This window comes from Cherax quadricarinatus, chromosome 78 (assembly GCF_038502225.1).
Source record: "Cherax quadricarinatus isolate ZL_2023a chromosome 78, ASM3850222v1, whole genome shotgun sequence".
Lineage (NCBI taxonomy): Eukaryota > Metazoa > Arthropoda > Malacostraca > Decapoda > Parastacidae > Cherax > Cherax quadricarinatus.
In genome coordinates this window covers 17,499,040-17,521,711 of record NC_091369.1, presented here as the reverse complement: position 1 = coordinate 17,521,711, position 22,672 = coordinate 17,499,040, and the positions used below count along the sequence as shown (strand labels likewise).

At 43.9% G+C, this 22,672-nt stretch overlaps 1 protein-coding gene across 1 annotated transcript in view; it reads left to right on the top strand.

Moving 5' to 3' along the window:
• The window catches only part of LOC138855029 (endoplasmic reticulum aminopeptidase 1-like), a 104,244-nt gene that overhangs the window by 48,260 nt on the left and 33,312 nt on the right, over positions 1-22,672 (top strand). The window contains exons 2-3 of the mRNA XM_070101777.1: positions 10,292-10,481; positions 10,736-11,428. Coding sequence (XP_069957878.1) covers positions 10,329-10,481; positions 10,736-11,428 — 846 coding nt within the window. The 5' untranslated portion in view covers positions 10,292-10,328. The remainder of the gene's footprint in view (positions 1-10,291; positions 10,482-10,735; positions 11,429-22,672) is intronic.

Below are 22,672 nucleotides of genomic sequence, written 5' to 3'. Positions count from 1 at the left end.
AATGCCCCAGAAAGTGGTGCCTACTCTCTCGCTATTGTAGCTGAACCTGTTGAACAGGAACTTTCCCAAGGTAACTCACCTTGCCTATCTAATATTCACTTGGAGCCTACACAGTCTCCCATTAACTCTCACGAGCCTCTGCTTCCTGAAACTGAGAATAGCATACCTCAGTTTTATGATGATGACTCTAACGACTCTAACGATTCTAACGACTCTAACGATTCTAATGAGTCTGTTAATATTACTGCCTCTAGTGAAGATGATGGCATTTTTAATACACAAGCATCCACGCAAAAGTTCTCTCCTCCCCTTGACGAGTCCAGCAGGAATAGTGTAGATACAACACATGACATTACTTGCAGGCGTTCAGAACGCAGTGTACGATCGAAGAATAAGAAATAATGGGGATTACAATCTTCCAACTTAATGTTAAACATTTCTTTAATAACCGTTACCTTCTTGAGGTTGAACTACATAACTATAATCCCGATGTTATACTTTTGAACGAGACAGCTGCAAGAGTTGATCAACATATTAAATTACGTGGATACTGTACTGTTGAAAAATCGAGAGGATCCTTTAGTGGTGTAGCCATCTTGGTTAAATTAGGATATACATTTAAAAATATTCATGTGGATGAAGATAACATTCTTGCAATAGAACTAACAACGTCTCATGGACAACTAGTGATAGGAACTGGATATTTTCCCCCGAGACAGCCATATATAGAGTCAATTCCTCTACATAGGATATTAAGCAGAAATATTCCAACAATATTAGCTGGAGATTTTAATGCTCATCACCCTGCCCTCTTTAACTGTGGAGCTGGTATTCCACTGGGTGACTTAAAAGGAAAACAACTCTTTAATATCATGACAGCTAGAAACTTGTCATTTCAAGGCCCATTCTTCAAATCGTACATTGGACCTCATCCAGGAACACCAGATATAGTACTGACAAACAGAGACTGTGACATCTTTCACTGTCGTATATCTCCTGGTGGAAATGTAGGATCTGACCATATCCCTGTTATAATACAACTACAAACTTCTCCATTTAGAATACCTGTAACTCCTAAACCCAATCTTAACACCCTAGGATTTGACCCCTTCAGGGCATATCTGGGTGAAGATGAAATTGTGTCTTTGGAAAATCTACCTTCCAGTGCAATTGATGATGCAATCAGGTCCCTGCACAATCGAATAATTGAAGCTACCAATGCAACATGCCAATTAGCTTCCACAAAGATATACCAACAATACAAACCTACTAGAGAAATTAGAGACACTTTAAGAAATTATCAAGCAGAATGTCGAAGGCATCTTCAAACGCGACAACCACCAGCAGCTACACTGCACCGATTAAGGCACGAATTAATTAACATGATTAGTCAACACAAACGAGACATATGGAAATTTCTAGTTCTTCAAGCTAATCAATATAAACGTGAACCAGCAAAATTTTGGAGTAAGATCCGACAACTTTTAGGGGCAAAGCACAAGGCTCCTAACTACCTAGTTCATACCTTCACTGATGAGGATGATGAAGATGTTGAAATTAAACTTGACGATCCACAGGACCAGGCTAATTTGATGGGTGATGTATGGGAGAAAATTCTCTCTCACAATAACAGTCGTCAATTTAATAATAATCATTATCAGTTAGTAAATGAATGGAGAGATGAGAACTTGGATGATCTACAACCACTACCTACCATCGATACTTCAACTCTTGAAGATACCCACCCGCTTACTAGACCTATTACATTACTAGAGATAAGTCAGGTTATTGGAAGAATGAGAAATAGAGCCCCTGGCCTCTCTGGAATAACAATGAAACAAATAAAGTACCTACCTAGAAATTGCAAACAGTCCTTGGTAAATATCTTTAATGCCATCTTGGCCTCAGGACATTTTCCAGTTGTTTTTAAGACTGCTAGAATGATCTTTCTTGCTAAGCCCAATAAAGATATCCACCAACCTGGGAACTATAGAAAAGTTCTTGAGAAAGTCATTTCCAACAGATTGAATTACTATATGGAGTTTAATCACTTGTTTACTGAAAAACAATTTGGCTTTAGAACACATAGAGGTACCAATCATGCAATAAATGTTATTTTTGACACTGTAGCAAGTCTAAAACAGCAGGGCAATCTTGCCTTAATTGCCACCAGAGATGTTCATAAAGCTTTTGATAGCTTATGGCATGATGGCCTTATATACAAACTCATTGACCTACCAGACCATAACTGGACTTTTCTCAGAGTAATTTATAATTTCTTAACTCAAAGAAAAATCATTCCCACCTTTCATGGCAAGTCGACAGAACCTTTTATACCGACGGCTGGTGTCCCACAAGGTTCTTGTCTCAGTCCACTTCTGTTTAACATTTATGTGAATGATCTTCCTCAACCAGAGTTTAATGACACAATTGTGACACAGTTTGCAGATGATGTTATTCATGTCGTCTCATCAACTCCAGTAACAGGAAAATACAAGTATGAGAGAGTCATAGAAAAAATGAATATTGAACTTCGTCGAACATCTAATTGGGAGAAGAAATGGAGAATTACGACTAATCCTGACAAGGTCCTTGTTAGCACGATAGGATGTTTTGCATCAACCATTGAAGATAAAGGGGGTATCTCCATCAGAGGTACACCTGTAGCCATTAAAAACCCTAACAAGATCTTGGGATATGAAATAGACAGGCTGCTCCACTCAACATCTCATGTAACTAAAAAGATCAACACAGCCAAAGCCGGTCTTAGCAGACTCTTTCGATTCAATCAAGCCCCTCAACATGTCAAAAAACATCTGTATAAAATGATAATAAGACCTATACTTGAATACCCTTGTGTCCCAATGTCATTAACAACAAAGACCAACATGCTACGGTTACAAAGGGTCCAGAATAGAGCTCTTCGATTTATTACCAATACCAGGAGGAGAGACAGAGTTAAAATGGCAGATTTACACACACAACAAGATATCACTGCCATAAATGTACGCCTTGACACCCTAAAAAAGAAACAACTTTATACAATGCAAGAACTATACATGCCAGATAGAGAACATCCTATACAAGTGATAAATACCACCGATTACACCATCAATACTCCGCCTCACAGGACTCAAAGAATGACTCTCCCACAGAGGGTTCGTCGTTTTATTCATAAAGATGATTACCCTCGACCCATGATTTTGAGCAACTTACCTGACGAAGAAGATTGGATACTACCAGAACCCTTCTATGTATACTGAAAAAATCATCGCCCCCAATTAGGGAGACATCTTAAATAACTTTCTAATGTAAAATTATGCTATTGACTATTGTTGGACACCACCATTAAGAAGCTATTGTCACGAGCTCATAAACTGGCCAGAAAATATTGCCTTTCCTGTCGTATAAATATCCGTTGTGCAATCGCGAAAAAAAAAAAAAAAAAAACAAAAAAAAAAAAAAAAAAAAAAAAAAAAAAAAAAAAAAAAAAAGCAATTGCAACTTGTATAATTACAACCAATTCAGAGTCATGTACTTATATACCTATTATATTTATGTGACTCTGATGGGTTAGTATTATACCTCTTAAAAAATAATCTTATCAATTCAAATACACTTTTTAAATTACACCAAAGTGGTTGGGCCACTTACCTTTTATATCCTACCTCTCCCCCCCCCTCCAACCCTCTTCCAATATTTCCATCCTTACCCATCCTTTTTCCTTCCCCATCTTACCAAAGCTCTGGTCATTAGAAGCGAAGAAGCATCATGTCATTCACATATACCAAAAATAGCACTGGTCCTAGGACCGACCCCTATGGGACCCCGCTCGTCACATGTGCTCACTGTGATACCTCATTACGTACCATGACTCGTTGTTGCCTCCCTGTCAGGTATTCTCTGATCCATTGCAGTGCCCTTCCTGTTATGTGCGCCTGATGCTCTAGCTTCTGCACTATGTCAAAGGCCTTCTTAAAGTCCAAGAAGATGCACTCAACTCATCCCTCGTGTCTTACTTCTGTTACTTTATCATAAAACTCCAGAAGGTTTGTGACACAGGATTTGCCTTCCATGAACCCGTGCTTGGTTGTGGTTTATACTCTTCTTCCATTCCAGGTGCTCCACCACTCTCCTCCTGATAATCTTCTCCATAACTTTGCATACTATACACGTCAGTGACACAGGTCTATAGTTCAGTGCCTCTTTTCTGTCTCCTTTTTAAAAATGTGAACTACATTTGCCGTCTTCCATACTTCAGGTAGTTGCCCAATTTCCAGGGATGTGTTGAAGATTGTGGTGAGTGGCACACACAGCATATCCGCTCCCTCGGTGTGTGTGTGTGTGTGTGTGTGTGTGTGTGTACTCACCTAATTGCGGTTGCAGGGGTCGAGACTCAGCTCCTGGAGTGTGTGTGTGTGTGTGTGTGTGTGTGTGTGTGTGTGTGTGTGTGTGTGTGCCTGTGCGTGCGCGCTCGTGTGTGTGTGTGCGTGTTTGTGAGACCCACTTAATATTTGTACTTATAACTCATTACAGTTGTGACCTGGTGTGGACTTGTCAGTGGCTCATTACTCTGTAATTTGATCATGACTGTAACCATATATAAGAGTGTAGATGGTTCTTTACCCTCGTAACTTGCCATGATTGTGACCAGATCTACCTGGAGTTCATTATTTTTGAAACGTTGGGGTCCAGTACCTGGACCCATTAAGTACCTCTGTAATCTTTTGACTACCGCTCACAGGATGTGTATGGGGTGACCACCGCCCACAGGATGGATATGGGGTGACTACCGCCCACAGGATGGGTATGGGGTGACTACCGCCCACAGGATGGGTATGAGGTGCTTAATAAATATATTAAACTAAAATCTATCTGTACCAGAATTACACTTGACAGATACTGTCACTAAAGGAATCTGAAACTTTGAAATTTCAGATATGCTGGGTATTACTACACAGCAGCTACAGAGGATTAATTCAGGAAATATTACCTGGGTATGAGAACCTTCAAAACTAGGGAGGCCAAGCCCATGATGACACTCTTCAGGTCACTTGTTCTATCTAGGCTGGAATATTGCTGCACACTAACAGCACCTTTCAAGGCAGGTGAAATTGCTGACCTAGAAAATGTACAGAGAACCTTCACGGCGCGCATAACGGAGATAAAACACCTCAATTACTGGGAGCGCTTGAGGTTCCTAAACCTGTATTCCCTGGAACGCAGGCGGGAGAGATACATGATTATATACAACTGGAAAATCCTAGAGGGACTAGTACCGAACTTGCACACGAAAATCACTCACTACGAAAGCAAAAGACTTGGCAGACGATGCAACATCCCCCCAATGAAAAGCAGGGGTGTCACTAGCACGTTAAGAGACCATACAATAAGTGTCAGGGGCCCGAGACTGTTCAACTGCCTCCCAGCATACATAAGGGGGATTACCAACAGACCCCTGGCAGTCTTCAAGCTGGCACTGGACAAGCACCTAAAGTCGGTTCCTGATCAGCCGGGCTGTGGCTCGTACGTTGGTTTGCATGCAGCCAGCAGTAACAGCCTGGTTGATCAGGCTCTGATTCACCAGGAGGCCTGGTCACAGACCGGGCCGCGGGGGTGTTGACCCCCGGAACTCTCTCCAGGTAAATTCCAGGCATGCTGAGCATATAGAATGTCTTATTCTGAAGAGAGTCTCATCGCCTAGTTATATAAAATGTCTGTACATCATGAAACAAGATGTGGGTGCAACAGTTCTTTCATAAACTAGTGTATCTACACAGTTCTCATCTGCCTCTTCACACTTAATCGAGATATTCACTCAGAATGGAAGAATGAGTATGACGCCGACTCATACTAGTACCCCATTTACTTCTCTTCAGTATACATTTCCAAGAATTTCCCAGATCCTCAAGAAATGTCATGAATAGTAACGCGATCTAAAAGAAAGAAAGGTCCTGATAGACATGTTAAAGTCCCTACTCGATTTATTCACTCTCTTACTCAGTATGTTATGATGGATTATTATTATTATAATCAAGGGGGAAGCGCTAAACCCAGAGGATTATACAGCGCCTGGGGGGGGGGGATGTGGAAGGCATTCAGGCTTAATTCGGGGAACTGGAGCACAGATCCAATTCCCTAAATCAAGAGCCCCTCACCAACATCAAGGAACCTTCCTTGAGGGGATGTTGTGATGGAACGTCATGTAAAGCTGATGATGTGAGATGATGTACTTTCAGTGACCAGTCTGCTACTCGTCAGCCTCCAAAACAAGAAATTAGCATTAAAAAAACAGCTTCAGCATTGTTTGCTACTTCACTGAGATTGATTTAGATACGTAATTTGATATTTTCGAATATCTAGCTCATGCTCTCTACTGCCCTTACAATCATTCTGTAGCCTTATTACACTCTGTATGGACAGGCAGAGGACAGAGTTGCACAGCAGCTTTGCCTTTTGCACAAAATGTAGTTTATGAGACTATGAAGAAGCTATGCAAGAAATTTATAATTTATTCATGTGAGTTATCAGCGAACATTTCGTAGCAAGCAGCGGAAGCCAGATCAGAAGTATATTACCTGCAGCGTTGCGGCAGATCATCAGACTCAGAAATTTATGGCATTTTATTCCAGCTGTTCCTTCAAGAGGAATTTTATAGTCGTATACCTCGTGATTTTCAGAAAATTTTCAGAGATAATACTAATTCAGATATCGTAGAAACACGGATAATTATTAATTTACTCAAATAGGTAAAAAATGTAAAAACAAGTCTGGTTAGAGTTGGCGGGTAGCAACAGTGGGCACCAGCCAAATATAATCTACATAAAAAATATAATCTATGTAAAATATAATCAAATGTAATCTACTTTAAAACTCACCTGTCGCTCAGTTAGTTGCTGAAGTTAATACTTCAAAATCTGTCTCTGCTGCAATACAGAATTAATCTAACAAATGTTCAATGAATTTATTGTAAGAAAAGAAGAATACTCTTTCACTCTAGTGAAACATTTAAGGCAGGATCTTACGTGTGGTACCCCTGTGTCCATTCACTCTAGAAAGTCACGCGCAGTGGTTCAGTAGTTACTATTTCCCAGCCTGATTCATCTCAGACTGACACTCAATCGTGATGACTAGAGCTAGGAAAGTTGTTTGTTGAAAAAAATTCAATCAATTTTAAGTCTTTTAAGTCTTTAACAGGCGTTTAACTTTCTGACAGTGGATCTGTGTGTGTGTGTGTTCATGAGTCCTTCGTATGTCCACATATGTACTACATTTGTACTACCTGTGTACCCAATAACTTGGTTCGCCTATTACACTGTCTTTATGTGCTTAAATCTTATCTTTTAAAATTGGTGTCAGTCTGTAGTCCTAATGGCCTGCCTGCACTTACTCCTGCGTGCACACTCCTCCTACCAAGGTCATCTATTCCTTGCTCCTTCCAATTTTATCTGCCTGCTAAAAGCTACGTACTGTATGATAATCACTCCGGAGCAGGGTTTGTGACAGCCAGCTACCATTGATTGCAGGTCCGGCTCCACTACTCAACTTCCTCTTTTACCACAAACATAGGTGATCTGTACATTACACCTCAGAGGTGTCGTCCATCCCAATGCTCACTGTACGATGACTCCTGCTCCTTGCCTTATCACCGCTGTCCTTCTCTTCAATTATTCTATTCTCATTACCCGCATGAGTTCTTATTTACCATACTTAGCACTTGTATATTGCTACTTTTAGTAAATTACACTTCATTTTTGGTAAGTTACACTTCTTATTTGTAATTACACACAACCTGCTATGGCGGCACCACTTCCTGGAGGTCTACTGCCTGCCACCTTCTCTGGTTATATATATTTTTTGTTCTTCCTTTTCACGTTAACTTTTTCACACTCGTTGTATGCTACCTCACAGTTCACTCATTAACCAACCTCTCTTAATTTTTGACTTTCTGTCTTTTGCCACTCGCTTTGTACTTTGTACATTTGTAACTGTGTGGCAACAGGTGACTACTAGGCCTCCAACGATTTGGCACTTTCAAATTTTTTTGGATAATTTTAGGCTTCCTCTTGCCTTTTTTTTAACTAATAACTTTGGTTATCACTTGTAGGGTTGCTCACTGATGTTGTCACTACCGCTGGTTGCTGCTAGCAGCACGCCCTAAAAACACTAAGATTCTTGGAGTCTTGTGATCCAGTACACTCTACCGCCACGCCTCGTGTGTGTCAGAAGCCCTGTATGTCATGTCAATCTTACTGCTCGTGCTCAGGAAATCTCTGTATTTACTATCTAGGATAGACTGCAGCCTCTTCGTTCCAAAGAATTATGCACGAGTTAACACAGAACTTGAAGGTGTAGAAGCCTGCTTCTCAATGCTCTGATGCGTCTCAGAGCGCTGAGAGGTTTGCTTAATACAGCTTCACGCTCATTCCAACAAAGTATGTTTTGAATAAGCTCAATTAAACATCTTTTGTGTTTTTGGTTGGTTAAGGTGAGGTTGCTCCTAATGAAGCAAAAGTTGCTGCTATTTCTAACTTTCCTATACCTGAAGATAGGAAGGGAGTCATGAAGTTTTAAAGTGGAGGTAGAAGTGGAGAGGTAAGTTAGTGTTGTGGGGTTGGGAGAGGTGGGTAGGAAAGGTATTGCTGTGGAGGAGGGAGATGTGGAGAGGGAAGGTAATGTTATGGGGTTGGGAGAAGTGGGGATGGAAGGTAATGTTGTGGGGGATGAAAGGTAATGTTGGGAGAGGTTGGGTAATATTGTGACAAAGTGAGAGGTTCAGTACATGCTACTCTCGGTCACCTCTGTGAACAGTTTTTCACCCTTCTACTCTTAATTGCCTTTGCATTTTCTGCTCTTCTCACTTCAGTTTTGCTGCTTTTCTTTTCATGTATGTATGATTCATATGTAGAAATATTCTGTTATTACTGTTTGATCACTCGAGGTTTTATTTAACGTTTTGTACCTTATCCGTAACTGCTGCATTTCAGAAATAGAAAATGAATGACACTGGAGGTTATTGTTACCTGTTGTACAGTTCCACCTGGATCAAATTTTCTGCCTATTTTATTTTTTTTATCTGTTTCTCCAGCTGTTATCTTTGTATTTACGTGAAGCATTAAACCGACATGGGTCACACAGTGCTTAATGTAATGGAAGGCAATAAAACTAAAATCAAAGAAGGTGAGTATATTTTAAGTTCCTTGCTTCGAGATCATTTCATCTTTGTCACGGTAAATCCCTCGAAGATGCTCCAGCTGCTAAATCAAGTTTTATCATCCTTTGATTTCCTTTCATTATTTTTTTTATCTTGTGTTTCTTCTCTGGCAGTAAAAAAAAATCGCAGATTTCTCCCTCTCTCTCTCTTCATAATGTGGGTTCATTTGCAACAGTCTTCATTGCCGTCTCCTATATTTTTTTTCTCTTCGTCTCTCTTGTTTTCATGAAATCTACGATTTTCCCTCTCTCTTTCTGTTCAGAGCTTTTGCATTTTCTAATTCATCTTTCCCAGAACGTATCTCATGTAATTTGTTTCCTAGCCATTCTGTCTCCACTCACGTGAAGTTTTTTCTTCTCTCATTACCAATGTGTGTTCACCGGGGTGTTTGTTTACTACTGGATCATCATTATGTGTGTTCACTAGTGGGTTCATTAAAATCTTGTTAGTTTATTCGTCAACCATAAACAATTACACGAGTCTTTGTTATAAAATGACCCGTTTAGTGATACCTACCCTGTGGCGGGTGTGTGGCAAGACAGTGTGTGCTGTGTGCTAAAAATGGTATGTGGTGATATCTACAGGGTGTTGTAAAGACAAAAAAAATGTACTATTGTTTACAATTTAAGTCTTTTTCAAGATGACAGCGAGTTAGTGGCCAGGGTAGCTACTTAAGCTGGTTTACCAGCGTTGGTCTCTGGTCAGAGAATTTGTTTATTCATCAGTGTTTGTTCAGAATTAAATACGCAGTTATAGCTGCAGGGTTGAGTTATACATATATGTTGTTAACTGTTCACAAAAAGTGTACATTCACTTGAATATGTTTATTAACATTCTATAATTATCAGTGTGCTTCTCCATGTTCCCAGAAATATGTTTGGCAATGTAATTAAACACCCAAAAAATCCACAGCGTTTATTTGTCACTAAGAGTTGACAGGGTTTGTGAAGTATTTTCTGCTTACTCACCTTTCCGGCTAACAGTTGTTAAGAGATTACTTATTAATTAAAATTTAATAAAAAAAATTATCATCATTACTATTGACTAATAGCCAAAAAAAAATATATACTTTTGCAGAGTGTAAGTTGAGCTGGTCTACAACGAAGTACCCATCATGCGTACCCTCAGGAGGAGTCCCGCGGAGACTCCAGCTTGGTGCTGCTGGTGTGTCTCCCGAGCAGTGTTGGTACTGTTACTGGTGGGACTTCCCCTCACCACTTTCTGTAGTCTTAGAAACAGACTCCACATTCCTACGAGCGAGAATATGGTAAGCTCTAGTTACTTTATTTTCATAGACATTAAACAACAGTGTATATTACGAAGTTTGTTATTATTGTACAAATACAATGAAAGAATAGCATCTCCGTTTCTTCTCTTCATTTTCATTTATCTTGCTCCTCTCTGTTCCTTACTGTCTTTCCTCATTACTCTCCTCTAGTTATTCTACTCGCTGTTTCTATTCGCTCTCTTCTCTACATCTTCTCCACGCTAATAATGTGCTATAGAATAAACCATTTTCAGTTAGGGTCGGTGGAGAGCTCTGGCCGACTGACAACCTCTCCTGTTGGTACTTCAGAAACTATAGTAACTTCAACCATTCCAGCAACTACGCCTTCAGAATCATCCACTGATATAACGGCAGCAGTAGCTACAACAAACATACCTAAATCACAACCATTAAATGTTCCCACAGTTTCGAAATCAGGTAGGGCAAAAACATCACAATTGCAACTATCAAATGCTACCTCAACAACAACAGCAACAATTGCAACAAACACACCGCCATTGCAACCACCAAATGCCACTATAAACACAACATTAACATCAGACATGCTAGTAATGAAACCAAATACTACCACAACAACAACAACAACAGATGCACCACACTTGCAATCACCAAATACAACTCCAACCACAATAATAACTATATCAAACACACTACCGTCACAGCAACCAAATGCTACTGAAGCCACTACAACCTCGGAGGGAGTCAAGGTGGTCGTGCTGTCATCAGATCCAGCACATCAAAATAAGCAAGACTTGTTTTTACCGAAAACCCTGAAGCCTCTTCACTATACCATCAAAATTCAGCCCTTCATCAACGGAAATCAGACCATCCACGGGTATATGGAAGTGGAAGTGGAAGTCCTGGAACCCACTTCTAACATTACCATGCACTTTTTCAATATGAACATCGATACTAATACTGTAAAGGTGAGTTAATTTAATGGTTTGTGAGTGGTATGGTCTGGAGTTGGATGGGAATCGTAGGCAGAGTAAACTGTGTGTATTAGGGCTCTTGGAAGTGCATGAGAGTTAACTGGAGGAAGCTGGATGTGAATGGGAGTTATCTGGAGGTTATTTAGAATGGGTTTATAATTTGTGGGAGTCGGGTTATATATGAATGTCTACGGAATATATTACTAACAGCCACTCAAGTAATTAGCATTAAAAACATTAGTTATTCCTGCTGAATTAATTATAACCTACCATTTACTGCGAAAAACGACATATTATGGAAAATACTAATTTTTTTTTTATGTCGGCCGTTTCCCACCGAGGCGGGGTGACCCAAAAAGAAAGAAAAAAAGGCTTTCATCATCGTTCAACACTTTCACCATCATCGTTCAACACTTTCACCATCATCGTTCAACATTTTCACCATCATCGTTCAACACTTTCACCATCATCGTTCAACACTTTCACCATCATCGTTCAACACTTTCACCATCATTCACACAATCACTGTCTTTGCAGAGGCGCTTAGCTACGACACTTTAGATATCACTCCAAACAGCCAATATCCCAAACCCCTCCTTTAAAGTGCAGGCGTTGTACTTCCTACCTCCAGGACTCAAGTCCGGTTAGCCGGACTTGAGTCCCTTCACAAAATATTACCCTGCTCACACTCCAACAGCTCGTCAGGTCAGAAAAACCATTCGTCTCTATTTACTCCTCTCTAACACGCTCACGCACGAGAATACTAAATACTAATGTAACATATTATTGTGGCAACGTTTCGCTCTCCAGGAGCTTTGTCAAGCCGTTACAAACAGTACATGGACACAGAGGGTATATATAGGCGGCTCAGAGTGAGGTGCAATACTAGTGGTAGTAGTGACATAAGTTGTAGTAGTAGTAGTAATACAACATAGAAGAGCAATTAACTCGTACACGAGTAAAACGATATAAAAGCTAATACTAGGGTAACATACCCCTCAAGGAAGGTTCCTTGATGTTGGTGAGGGGCTCTTGATTTAGGGAATTGGATCTGTGCTCCAGTTCCCCGAATTAAGCCTGAATGCCTTCCACATCCCCGCCCAGGCGCTGTATAATCCTCCTGATTTAGCGCTTCCCCCTTGATTATAATAATAATAATAATAATAGGGTAACATAAAAATAGGTTAGACAAATATAGACTGGATAGAGGCAGCCTGTTTCAGTGTTCACTCTCTGTAATGTGCTTTGTGTAGTATTAACAGGAGAGACTATGTGATGGCAGGGTTTACTGTTTTCAGGAGGATTCTTGCTAAGACTTCAGAGATGGTGAAGCTATCTTTGTTTTGTTTAATTGTATTCGAAACAGCGATTAGTGCTGATTCTAGGCACTTGCGTCTGCGGAAATTAGTTTCTTTGATCACTAATTGGGCGTCTCTGAATTTCATGAGATGATTGGTGGAATTTCGGTGTTGTATACAGGCGTTGTTCAAGTTATCGTTCCTACATGCGTAAATGTGTTCATTGAGGCGGGTGTCGAGGTTTCTTGCTGTTTCACCTACATAAATCTTGTCGCAGCCTCCACAGGGTACAATGTAAACCCCTGCGTTGACTGGTTCGTGGTGCTTTGATTTTGTCCTGGTTAGATCCTTTATTGAAGTTCTGGAAGAGATGACGACTCTGGTGTTAGCTTGTGAAAGTACTTTAGAAACGTTCAGTGCAACCTGGCTGTTGGGAAGAATTATAACTTTGTTGGGAGTGGTGTTGGTGTGTGGAGAATTAATGATCTGAAGAGCTCTTTTCTTGCAGTCTTTCCCCTCAAGGAAGGTTCCTTGATGTTGGTGAGGGGCTCTTGATTTAGGGAATTGGATCTGTGCTCCAGTTCCCCGAATTAAGCCTGAATGCCTTCCACATCCCCCCCAGGTGCTGTATAATCCTCCGGGTTTAGCGCTTCCCCCTTGATTATAATAATAATAATCTTGCAGTCTTTGATGAAAAAGGAAGGAAAATGTAACTGAGTGAAGGTTTGGTGAATGTATGTACATTCCTCGTCAAGAAACTCAGGACTACAAAATCGGTATGCTCTTAGGAAAAACCCAATGATGCTGCCTCTTTTGGTCTTAGTGTGTGAGATCATTTTTATTGGTAGGTTTCCGATAAACTTTAAATCTTAGGTTGTTGTCTGCTTTGTGAATGAGGACGTCTAGGAAAGGTAGCTTGTCATTGGACTCTTCTAGTGTAAACTGGATCGCAGGTTCAACTGCGTTGAGCCTTGCCTGAAGATTCCATACATCAAAACGTTTGGGAGTTATTACGAGGACGTCGTCCACGTAACGTAACCAAGTGACGCTGGAAGGGATGATGTTGGCGAAGTGTTCGGACTCTAGGTGTTCCATGTATAAGTTGGCTAGGACGTCAGTCTGAAGATTGGCCCTGCAAGGAATATGAGGGCCAATCTTCAGATTGACCAACACACTGCTGAGCATATTCTCAACACAGTCACTACAGCCAGCCTCCAACAGAAGATCCAACTCAATTGCAAACTTCAGTACCTCTGCGCTAACAGTCGATGGAAGGAAATGGGACGGGAATCCCTGATAAACAACCTATAGTCACGCACCTTAACTGACTACGAGAAACAAGCACTGAGTCTGGGACTCAAATTTACAACCAACATGCGCAAACCTAACTATCAACTCAACCTAGTTACCAGGAATCATAGACACAGTGACAGTGACTTCCAGAAGGGTTATATACAGGGCATTCTCACTGCAGCTTTATGTGAACCTTCTTCTAATCTTCCTAGACGATATATCACTGCCCTTAAGGACCTCGCCAACGATACCAATATTATCGTCACCACCGCCGACAAAGGAGGTGGAGTCATCATACTCAACACAAGTGACTACAACACTAAAATGATGGACCTTTTGAATAATCAGTCTACATACGAACCCATCAGCACTCAACAGTGGGAGACACTCGCCAAAGATTTTCTGTACAAAACCAGACAAATACTCAAACGCACTAGAGAAGGGAAGAAACTTCTGTACTTGTTACCCAGCAACCCTAAACCAGCACACATGTATGGTTTACCCAAGACCCATAAACACAATATTCCTCTCAGACCAATCACGTCAGGTATAGGCAGTGCACCACACAAACTAGCCGGAGTTCTTGCCAAACATCTTTCCTGCCTTCTGGAGACCATCAGCCCCGCTCATCTTAAACATTCAGGCGACCTTCTCAACCACATCCGAAACCTCTCCATCCGTAACAAGAAACTAAGCAGTTTGGATGTGACTTCCCATTTCACAAAAGTACCTACCACAAAAGCCATCGAGGTTCTACGACGTAAAGTCAATCAGGGCCTTAACCTTCCTCTACCTCCCGGAGATTTTGTTGACTTGATTGTTAATTTCAACTGTTTTTCTTTCAATAACAAGCTCTACAAACAAACCTACAGCATGGGAATGGGGTCCTCCATCAGTGCCGTCCTAGCCAACTTATACATGGAACACCTAGAGTCCGAACACTTCGCCAACATCATCCCTTCCAGCGTCACTTGGTTACGTTACGTGGACGACGTCCTCGTAATAACTCCCAAACGTTTTGATGTACAGAATCTTCAGACAAGGCTCAACGCAGTTGAACCGGCGATCCAGTTTACACTAGAAGAAAAGTCCAATGACAAGCAACCTTTCCTCGACGTCCTCATACACAAAGTAGACAACAACCTAAGATTTCAAGTTTATCGGAAACTTACCAATAAAAATGATTTCACACACTTCTATTCCAGTCAAGATACAAAGACCAAATGTGGAGAAATTTTCTCCAGGAGGGGGGTATCAGCCCCCTTCAGCCCCCTTTAGCCCCCTTCAGCCCCTTTCAGCCCTGAGGGGCCCAGCCCTCTCAAAAGGGGCAAATATCTTGTTTACTGCTACAGCGAGTAATTGATCCCAGTATGCGACGTGTGGTCAAGCGACCGCCGCTCCATGCGGTCCAGTGTTGCAAAGTGTAGTTTAATAAGGGACAGTTCATCTCTTACCTTAGCAGGACAATTAAGGAAAATCCTGCTCCCACTTTATTACCATGGTAGAGATAGTGTACATTGTTGTCTATGCTTAAGACAGCAAGAATCAAACATTCTGTTTTGCTTCATGGAGGAAGTGGCAAGGAAGTAAAAGTACTAGGTCAGCTTTTCCTTTGTGCTAGGGGAGTAATGGCGTGGGGTGCTGTGGCGTCTTCATATTACTTTTGACTCTACTGAGAGTGACACTGACGCCAGGATAACCAACAAAGAACACTGATCTGTGTGTTAGTTTGAACAAAGTGTCTCAAAAAACACAATAAACACTTAAGAGAAGTGTGATCAACTTCTTTAGTGATAAGACTGTGAACAATAAAGACAAATCTTGTGGAACATAGTGTACCAGTGTGCGCATTCCTAGACTATGGAAGACGTGGACTTCCAAGGACACTTCAGCTTCTATCAAGTCACCGATATCTGTCAAAGGTGTGAAGAACACCATAGCTCACGCTACAAGAGCAAGGTAGGTTACGAATTTCTTGTAGTACGGGGGACTGCACAGTTCTTGAGTCGCAAGGAGTTTGTAATCAACCTATAGTCGGCAGTAAGGTGCGGACTTTTGAGTCCAAACAAGTACGTAATTTGTCAGCAATCAGTGAATGAAATATGCTGACATAACACCCCCTAGGGGTAATTTATAATCCTACAAATTATAACTCATTTCAGCCCGTTGAGGAATGACTTCGACATCTTTTCAAGACCTCTTCTGCAGGGGCGGCTGTGCAGGCGATGAGCTGTCTTTTATCAGCTAAGTGTTCGGTCCCACAGCGACCAAAATGTCTAATTATTTGATATTATATTATTACTATTACTGTTTTTGTTTCTCTTTTTATTATTGATGTGTTTTTGTTATTGATATTACTAATTACTAATTATTAATCTTGAATTATTATTATTATTATTATTATTATTATTATTATTATTATTATTATTTTTATTATTATCCACTAGGTATCCCCTAGGGATAATTTTAGGAAGTCGCATGAATTTTTTCTTTTCGAGTTTATTTCGGTCATAAAACAAGAACGCCTTATCAAATCGGCTTCAAATTGTTATCACTTGTGTATGGTAACTAGGAATAAATTTTTGAAGCAACAGGCACCATCACGTTTCATATGGCACGTGAAGTCCTCAGATAACTTACAAAAATATCAGTGGTGTATACCTGGAATACCTGGAGAGGGTTCCGGGGGTCAGCGCCCCCGCTGCCCGGTCCGTGACCAGGCTTCACGTGTACCCTCAAACACTCAAAATAATAAAAAAATGACGTCTTCGAAAAGTGAAATTCAAGTTTGTTGGTGGTGATTTGATTATTTTGTGTAAAATAGTGTGAAAATTTCTATAAATTTCGATTTACTTCTAAACAGCTTCAATGTTTATTGGCTGATGCATCTTAAAATGGCCAGCATATTAGCTATTAATTTTCGTTTTTGTGCAAGCAAGTTTGCTGATGTAAAATAGCAAATTATAATTTGGAATTATTGGAATCTGGGCCTAAAGTGATGAATATCTCTCATGTTACACAAATAACCAGCACATGGTCCAAGTCAGACCGAAACGTCGTCATAAGCTCCTCTCTCCTACGTGCGGGTCATTTGTTTATTGTTCTAGTCATGGCATTGTGCCCTTTTTTTCTTTATCTCTTATGTTAAGTATAAGGACACAAATGCAACTATTGCAACATTTTATTGTGTTCTTTTATATAGCATATTGTTGATAATTATACAAACATTAATACAATATCTCTTCTGATTAATTGACATCATCTTGTCACCGCTGATGAGGCTTCCTGACCATTGATCACGCTGGTGAGGCTTCCTGACCATTGATCACGCTGGTGAGGCTTCCTGACCATTGATCACGCTGGTGAGGCTTCATGACCACTGATGACGCTGGTGAGGCTTCCTGACCATTGATCACGCTGGTGAGGCCTCATGACCACTGATGACGCTGGTGAGGCTTCCTGACCATTGATCACGCTGGTGAGGCTTCATGACCACTGATGACGCTGGTGAGGCTTCCTGACCATTGATCACGCTGGTGAGGCTTCCTGACCATTGATCACGCTGGTGAGGCTTCATGACCACTGATGACGCTGGTGAGGCTTCCTGACCATTGATCACGCTGGTGAGGCTTCATGACCACTGATGACGCTGGTGAGGCTTCCTGACCATTGATCACGCTGGTGAGGCTTCATGACCACTGATGACGCTGGTGAGGCTTCCTGACCATTGATCACGCTGGTGAGGCTTCCTGACCATTGATCACGCTGGTGAGGTTTCCTGACCATTGATCACCCTGGTGAGGCTTCCTGACCATTGATCACGCTGGTGAGGCTTCATGACCACTGATCACGCTGGTGAGGCTTCCTGACCATTGAACACGCTGGTGAGGCTTCATGACCACTGATCACGCTGGTGAGGCTTCCTGACCATTGATCACGCTGGTGAGGCTTCATGACCACTGATGACGCTGGTGAGGCTTCCTGACCATTGATCATGCTGGTGAGGCTTCCTGACCATTGATCACGTTGGTGAGGCTTCCTGACCATTGATCACCCTGGTGAGGCTTCCTGATCATTGATCACGCTGGTGAGGCTTCCTGATCACTGATCACCCTGGTGAGGCTCCCTGTTTACTGATCACGCTGGTGAGGCTTTCTGATTACTGATCACGCTGGTGAGGCTTCCTGATCACTGATCACGCTGGTGAGGCTTCCTGATCACTGATCACGCTGGTGAGGCTTCCTGATCACTGATCACGCTGGTGAGGCTTCCTGGTAGCTGATTACCCTGGTGAGGCTTCCTGATTACTGATCACGCTGGTGAGGGTTCCTGATCACTGATCACGCTGGTGAGGCTTCCTGATCACTGATCACGCTGGTGAGGCTTCCTGGTAGCTGATCACCCTGGTGAGGCTTCCTGATTACTGATCACGCTGGTGAGGCTTCCTGATTACTGATCACGCTGGTGAGGCTTCCTGATCACTGATCACGCTGAGGAGGCTTCCTGACCACTGATGACGCTGGCGAGGCTTCCTGATCACTGATCACCCTGGTTAGGCTTCGTGATCACTGATCACGCAGGTGAGGCTTAATGACCACTGATCACGCTGGTGAGGCTTCCTGATCACTGATCACGCTGACGAGGCCTCCTGATCACTGATCACGTTGGTGAGGCTTCCTGACCACTGACGACGCTGGTGAGACTTCCTGATCACTGATCACGCTGGTGAGGCTTCCTAACCACTGATGACGCTGGTGAGGCTTCCAGATCACTGATCACGCTGGTGAGGCTTCCTGACCACTGATCACGCTGGTGAGGCTTCCTGATCACTGATCACGTTGGTGAGGCTTCCTGACCACTGACGACGCTGGTGAGACTTCCTGATCACTGATCACGCTGGTGAGGCTTCCTAACAACTGATCACGCTGGTGAGGCTTCGTGATCACTGATCACACTGGTGAGGCTTCCTGACCACTGATCACGCTGGTCAGGCTTCCTGATCACTAATCACGCTGGTGAGGCTTCCTGACCACTGATGACGCTGGTGAGACTTCCTGATCACTGATCACGCTGGTGAGGCTTCCTAACCACTGATCACGCTGGTGAGGCTTCGTGATCACTGATCACGCTGGTGAGGCTTCCTGACCACTGATCACGCTGGTGAGGTTTCCTGATCACTGATCACACTGGTGAGGCTTCCTGATCACTGATCACGTTGGTGAGGCTTCCTTACCACTGATGACGCTGGTGAGGCTTCCTGATCACTGATCACGCTGGTGAGGCTTAATGACCACTGATCACGCTGGTGAGGCTTCCTGATCACTGATCACGTTGGTGAGGCTTCCTGATCACTGATCACGCTGGTGAGGCTTCCTGACCACTGATCACGCTGGTGAGGCTTACTGATCACTGATCACGCTTGTGAGGCTTCCTGATCACTGATCACGCTGGTGAGGCTTCCTGATCACTGATCACGATTGTGAGGCTTCCTGACCACTGATCACGCTGGTGAGGCTTTCTGACCACTGATCACGCAGGTGAGGCTTTCTGATCACTGATCACGCTGGTGAGGCTTCCTGACCACTGATCACGCTGGTGAGGCTTCGTGATCACTGATCACGCTGGTGAGGCTTCCTGACCACTGATCACGCTGGTGAGGCTTCCTGATCACTGATCACGTTGGTGAGGCTTCCTGATCACTAATCACGGTGGTGAGGCTTTCTGACCACTGATCACGCTGGTGAGGTTTCCTGATCACTGATCACGCTGGTGAGGCTTCCTGATCACTGATCACGTTGGTGAGGCTTCCTGACCACTGATCACGCTGGTGAGGCTTCCTGATCACTGATCACGCTGGTGAGGCTTAATGACCACTGATGACGCTTGTGAGGCTTCCTGATCACTGATCACGTTGGTGAGGCTTCCTGATCACTGATCACGCTGGTGAGGCTTCCTGACCACTGATCACGCTGGTGAGGCTTCCTGATCACTGATCACGCTGGTGAGGCTTCCTGACCACTGATCACGCTGGTGAGGCTTTCTGATCACTGATCACGTTGGTGAGGCTTCCTGATCACTGATCACGGTGGTGAGGCTTCCTGATCACTGATCACGCTGGTGAGGTTTCCTGATCACTGATCACGTTGGTGAGGCTTCCTGATCACTGATCACGTTGGTGAGGCTTCCTGATCACTGATCACGCTGGTGTGGCTTCCTGATCACTGATCAAGCTGGTGAGGCTTCCTGATCACTGATCACGTTGGTGAGGCTTCCTGATCACTGATCACGCTGGTGAGGCTTCCTAACCACTGATCACGCTGGTGAGGCTTCGTGATCACTGATCAAGCTGGTGAGGCTTCCTGACCACTGTTCACGCTGGTGAGGCTTCCTGATAACTGGTCACGTTGGTGAGGCTTCCTGATCACTGATCACGGTGGTGAGGCTTCCTGACCACTGATCACGCTGGTGAGGTTGCCTGATCACTGATCACGCTGGTGAGGCTTCCTGATCACTGATCACGTTGGTGAGGCTTCCTTACCACTGATGACGCTGGTGAGGCTTCCTGATCACTGATCACGCTGGTGAGGCTTAATGACCACTGATCACGCTGGTGAGGCTTCCTGATCACTGATCACGTTGGTGAGGCTTCCTGATCACTGATCACGCTGGTGAGGCTTCCTGACCACTGATCACGCTGGTGAGGCTTCCTGATCACTGATCACGCTGGTGAGGCTTCCTGATCACTGATCACGCTGGTGAGGCTTCGTGATCACTGATCACGCTGGTGAGGCTTCCTGACCACTGATCACGCTGGTGAGGCTTCCTGACCAGTGATCACGCTGGTGAGGTTTCCTGATCACTGCTCACGCTGGTGAGGCTTCCTAACCACTGATCACGCTGGTGAGGCTTCGTGATCACTGATCACGCTGGTGAGGCTTCCTGACCACTGATCACGCTGGTGAGGCTTCCTGATCACTGATCACGTTGGTGAGGCTTCCTGATCACTGATCACGGTGGTGAGGCTTCCTGACCACTGATCACGCTGGTGAGGTTTCCTGATCACTGATCACGCTGGTGAGGCTTCCTGATCACTGATCACGTTGGTGAGGCTTCCTGACCACTGATGACGCTGGTGAGGCTTCCTGGTCACTGATCACGCTGGTGAGGCTTAATGACCACTGATCACGCAGGTGAGGCTTCCTGATCACTGATGACGCTGGTGAGGGTTCCTGATCACTGATCACGCTGGTGAGGCTTCCTGATCACTGATCACGCTGGTGAGGCTTCCTGACCACTGATCACGCTTGTGAGGCTTCCTGATCACTGATCACGTTGGTGAGGCTTCCTGATCACTGGTCACGCTGGTGAGGCTTCCTGACCACTGATCACGCTGGTGAGGCTTCCTGACCACTGATCACGCTGGTGAGGCTTCCTGATCACTGATCACGCTGGTGAGGCTTCCTGACCACTGATCACGCTGGTGAGGCTTCCTGACCACTGATCACGCTGGTGAGGCTTCCTGACCACTGATCACGCTGGTGAGGCTTCCTGACCACTGATCACGCTGGTGAGGCTTCCTGACCACTGATCACGCTGGTGAGGCTTCCTGACCACTGATCACGCTGGTGAGGCTTCCTGACCAGTGATCACGCTGGTGAGGCTTCCTGGCCACTGATCACGCTGGTGAGGCTTCCTGACCACTGATCACGCTGGTGAGGCTTCCTGACCACTGATCACGCTGGTGAGGCTTTCTGACCACTGATCACACTGGTGAGGCTTCCTGACCACTGATCACACTGGTGAGGCTTCCTGATCACTGATCACGCTGGTGAGGCTTCCTGACCACTGATCACGCTGGTGAGGCTTCCTGACCACTGATCACGCTGGTGAGGCTTCCTGATCACTGATCACGTTGGTGAGGCTTCCTGACCACTGATCACGCTGGAGAGGCTTCCTGATCACTGATCACGTTGGTGAGGCTTCCTGACCACTGACGACGCTGGTGAGACTTCCTGATCACTGATCACGCTGGTGAGGCTTCCTAACAACTGATCACGCTGGTGAGGCTTCGTGATCACTGATCACACTGGTGAGGCTTTCTGATCACTGATCACGTTGGTGAGGCTTCCTGATCACTGATCACGCTGGTGAGGCTTTCTGATCACTGATCACGTTGGTGAGGCTTCCTGATCACTGATCACGGTGGTGAGGCTTCCTGATCACTGATCACGCTGGTGAGGCTTCCTGATCACTGATCACGTTGGTGAGGCTTCCTGATCACTGATCACGTTGGTGAGGCTTCCTGATCACTGATCACGCTGGTGTGGCTTCCTGATCACTGATCACGCTGGTGAGGCTTCCTGATCACTGATCACGTTGGTGAGGCTTCCTGATCACTGATCACGCTGGTGAGGCTTCCTAACCACTGATCACGCTGGTGAGGCTTCGTGATCACTGATCAAGCTGGTGAGGCTTCCTGACCACTGTTCACGCTGGTGAGGCTTCCTGATCACTGATCACGTTGGTGAGGCTTCCTGATCACTGATCACGGTGGTGAGGCTTCCTGACCACTGATCACGCTGGTGAGGTTTCCTGATCACTGATCACGCTGGTGAGGCTTCCTGATCACTGATCACGTTGGTGAGGC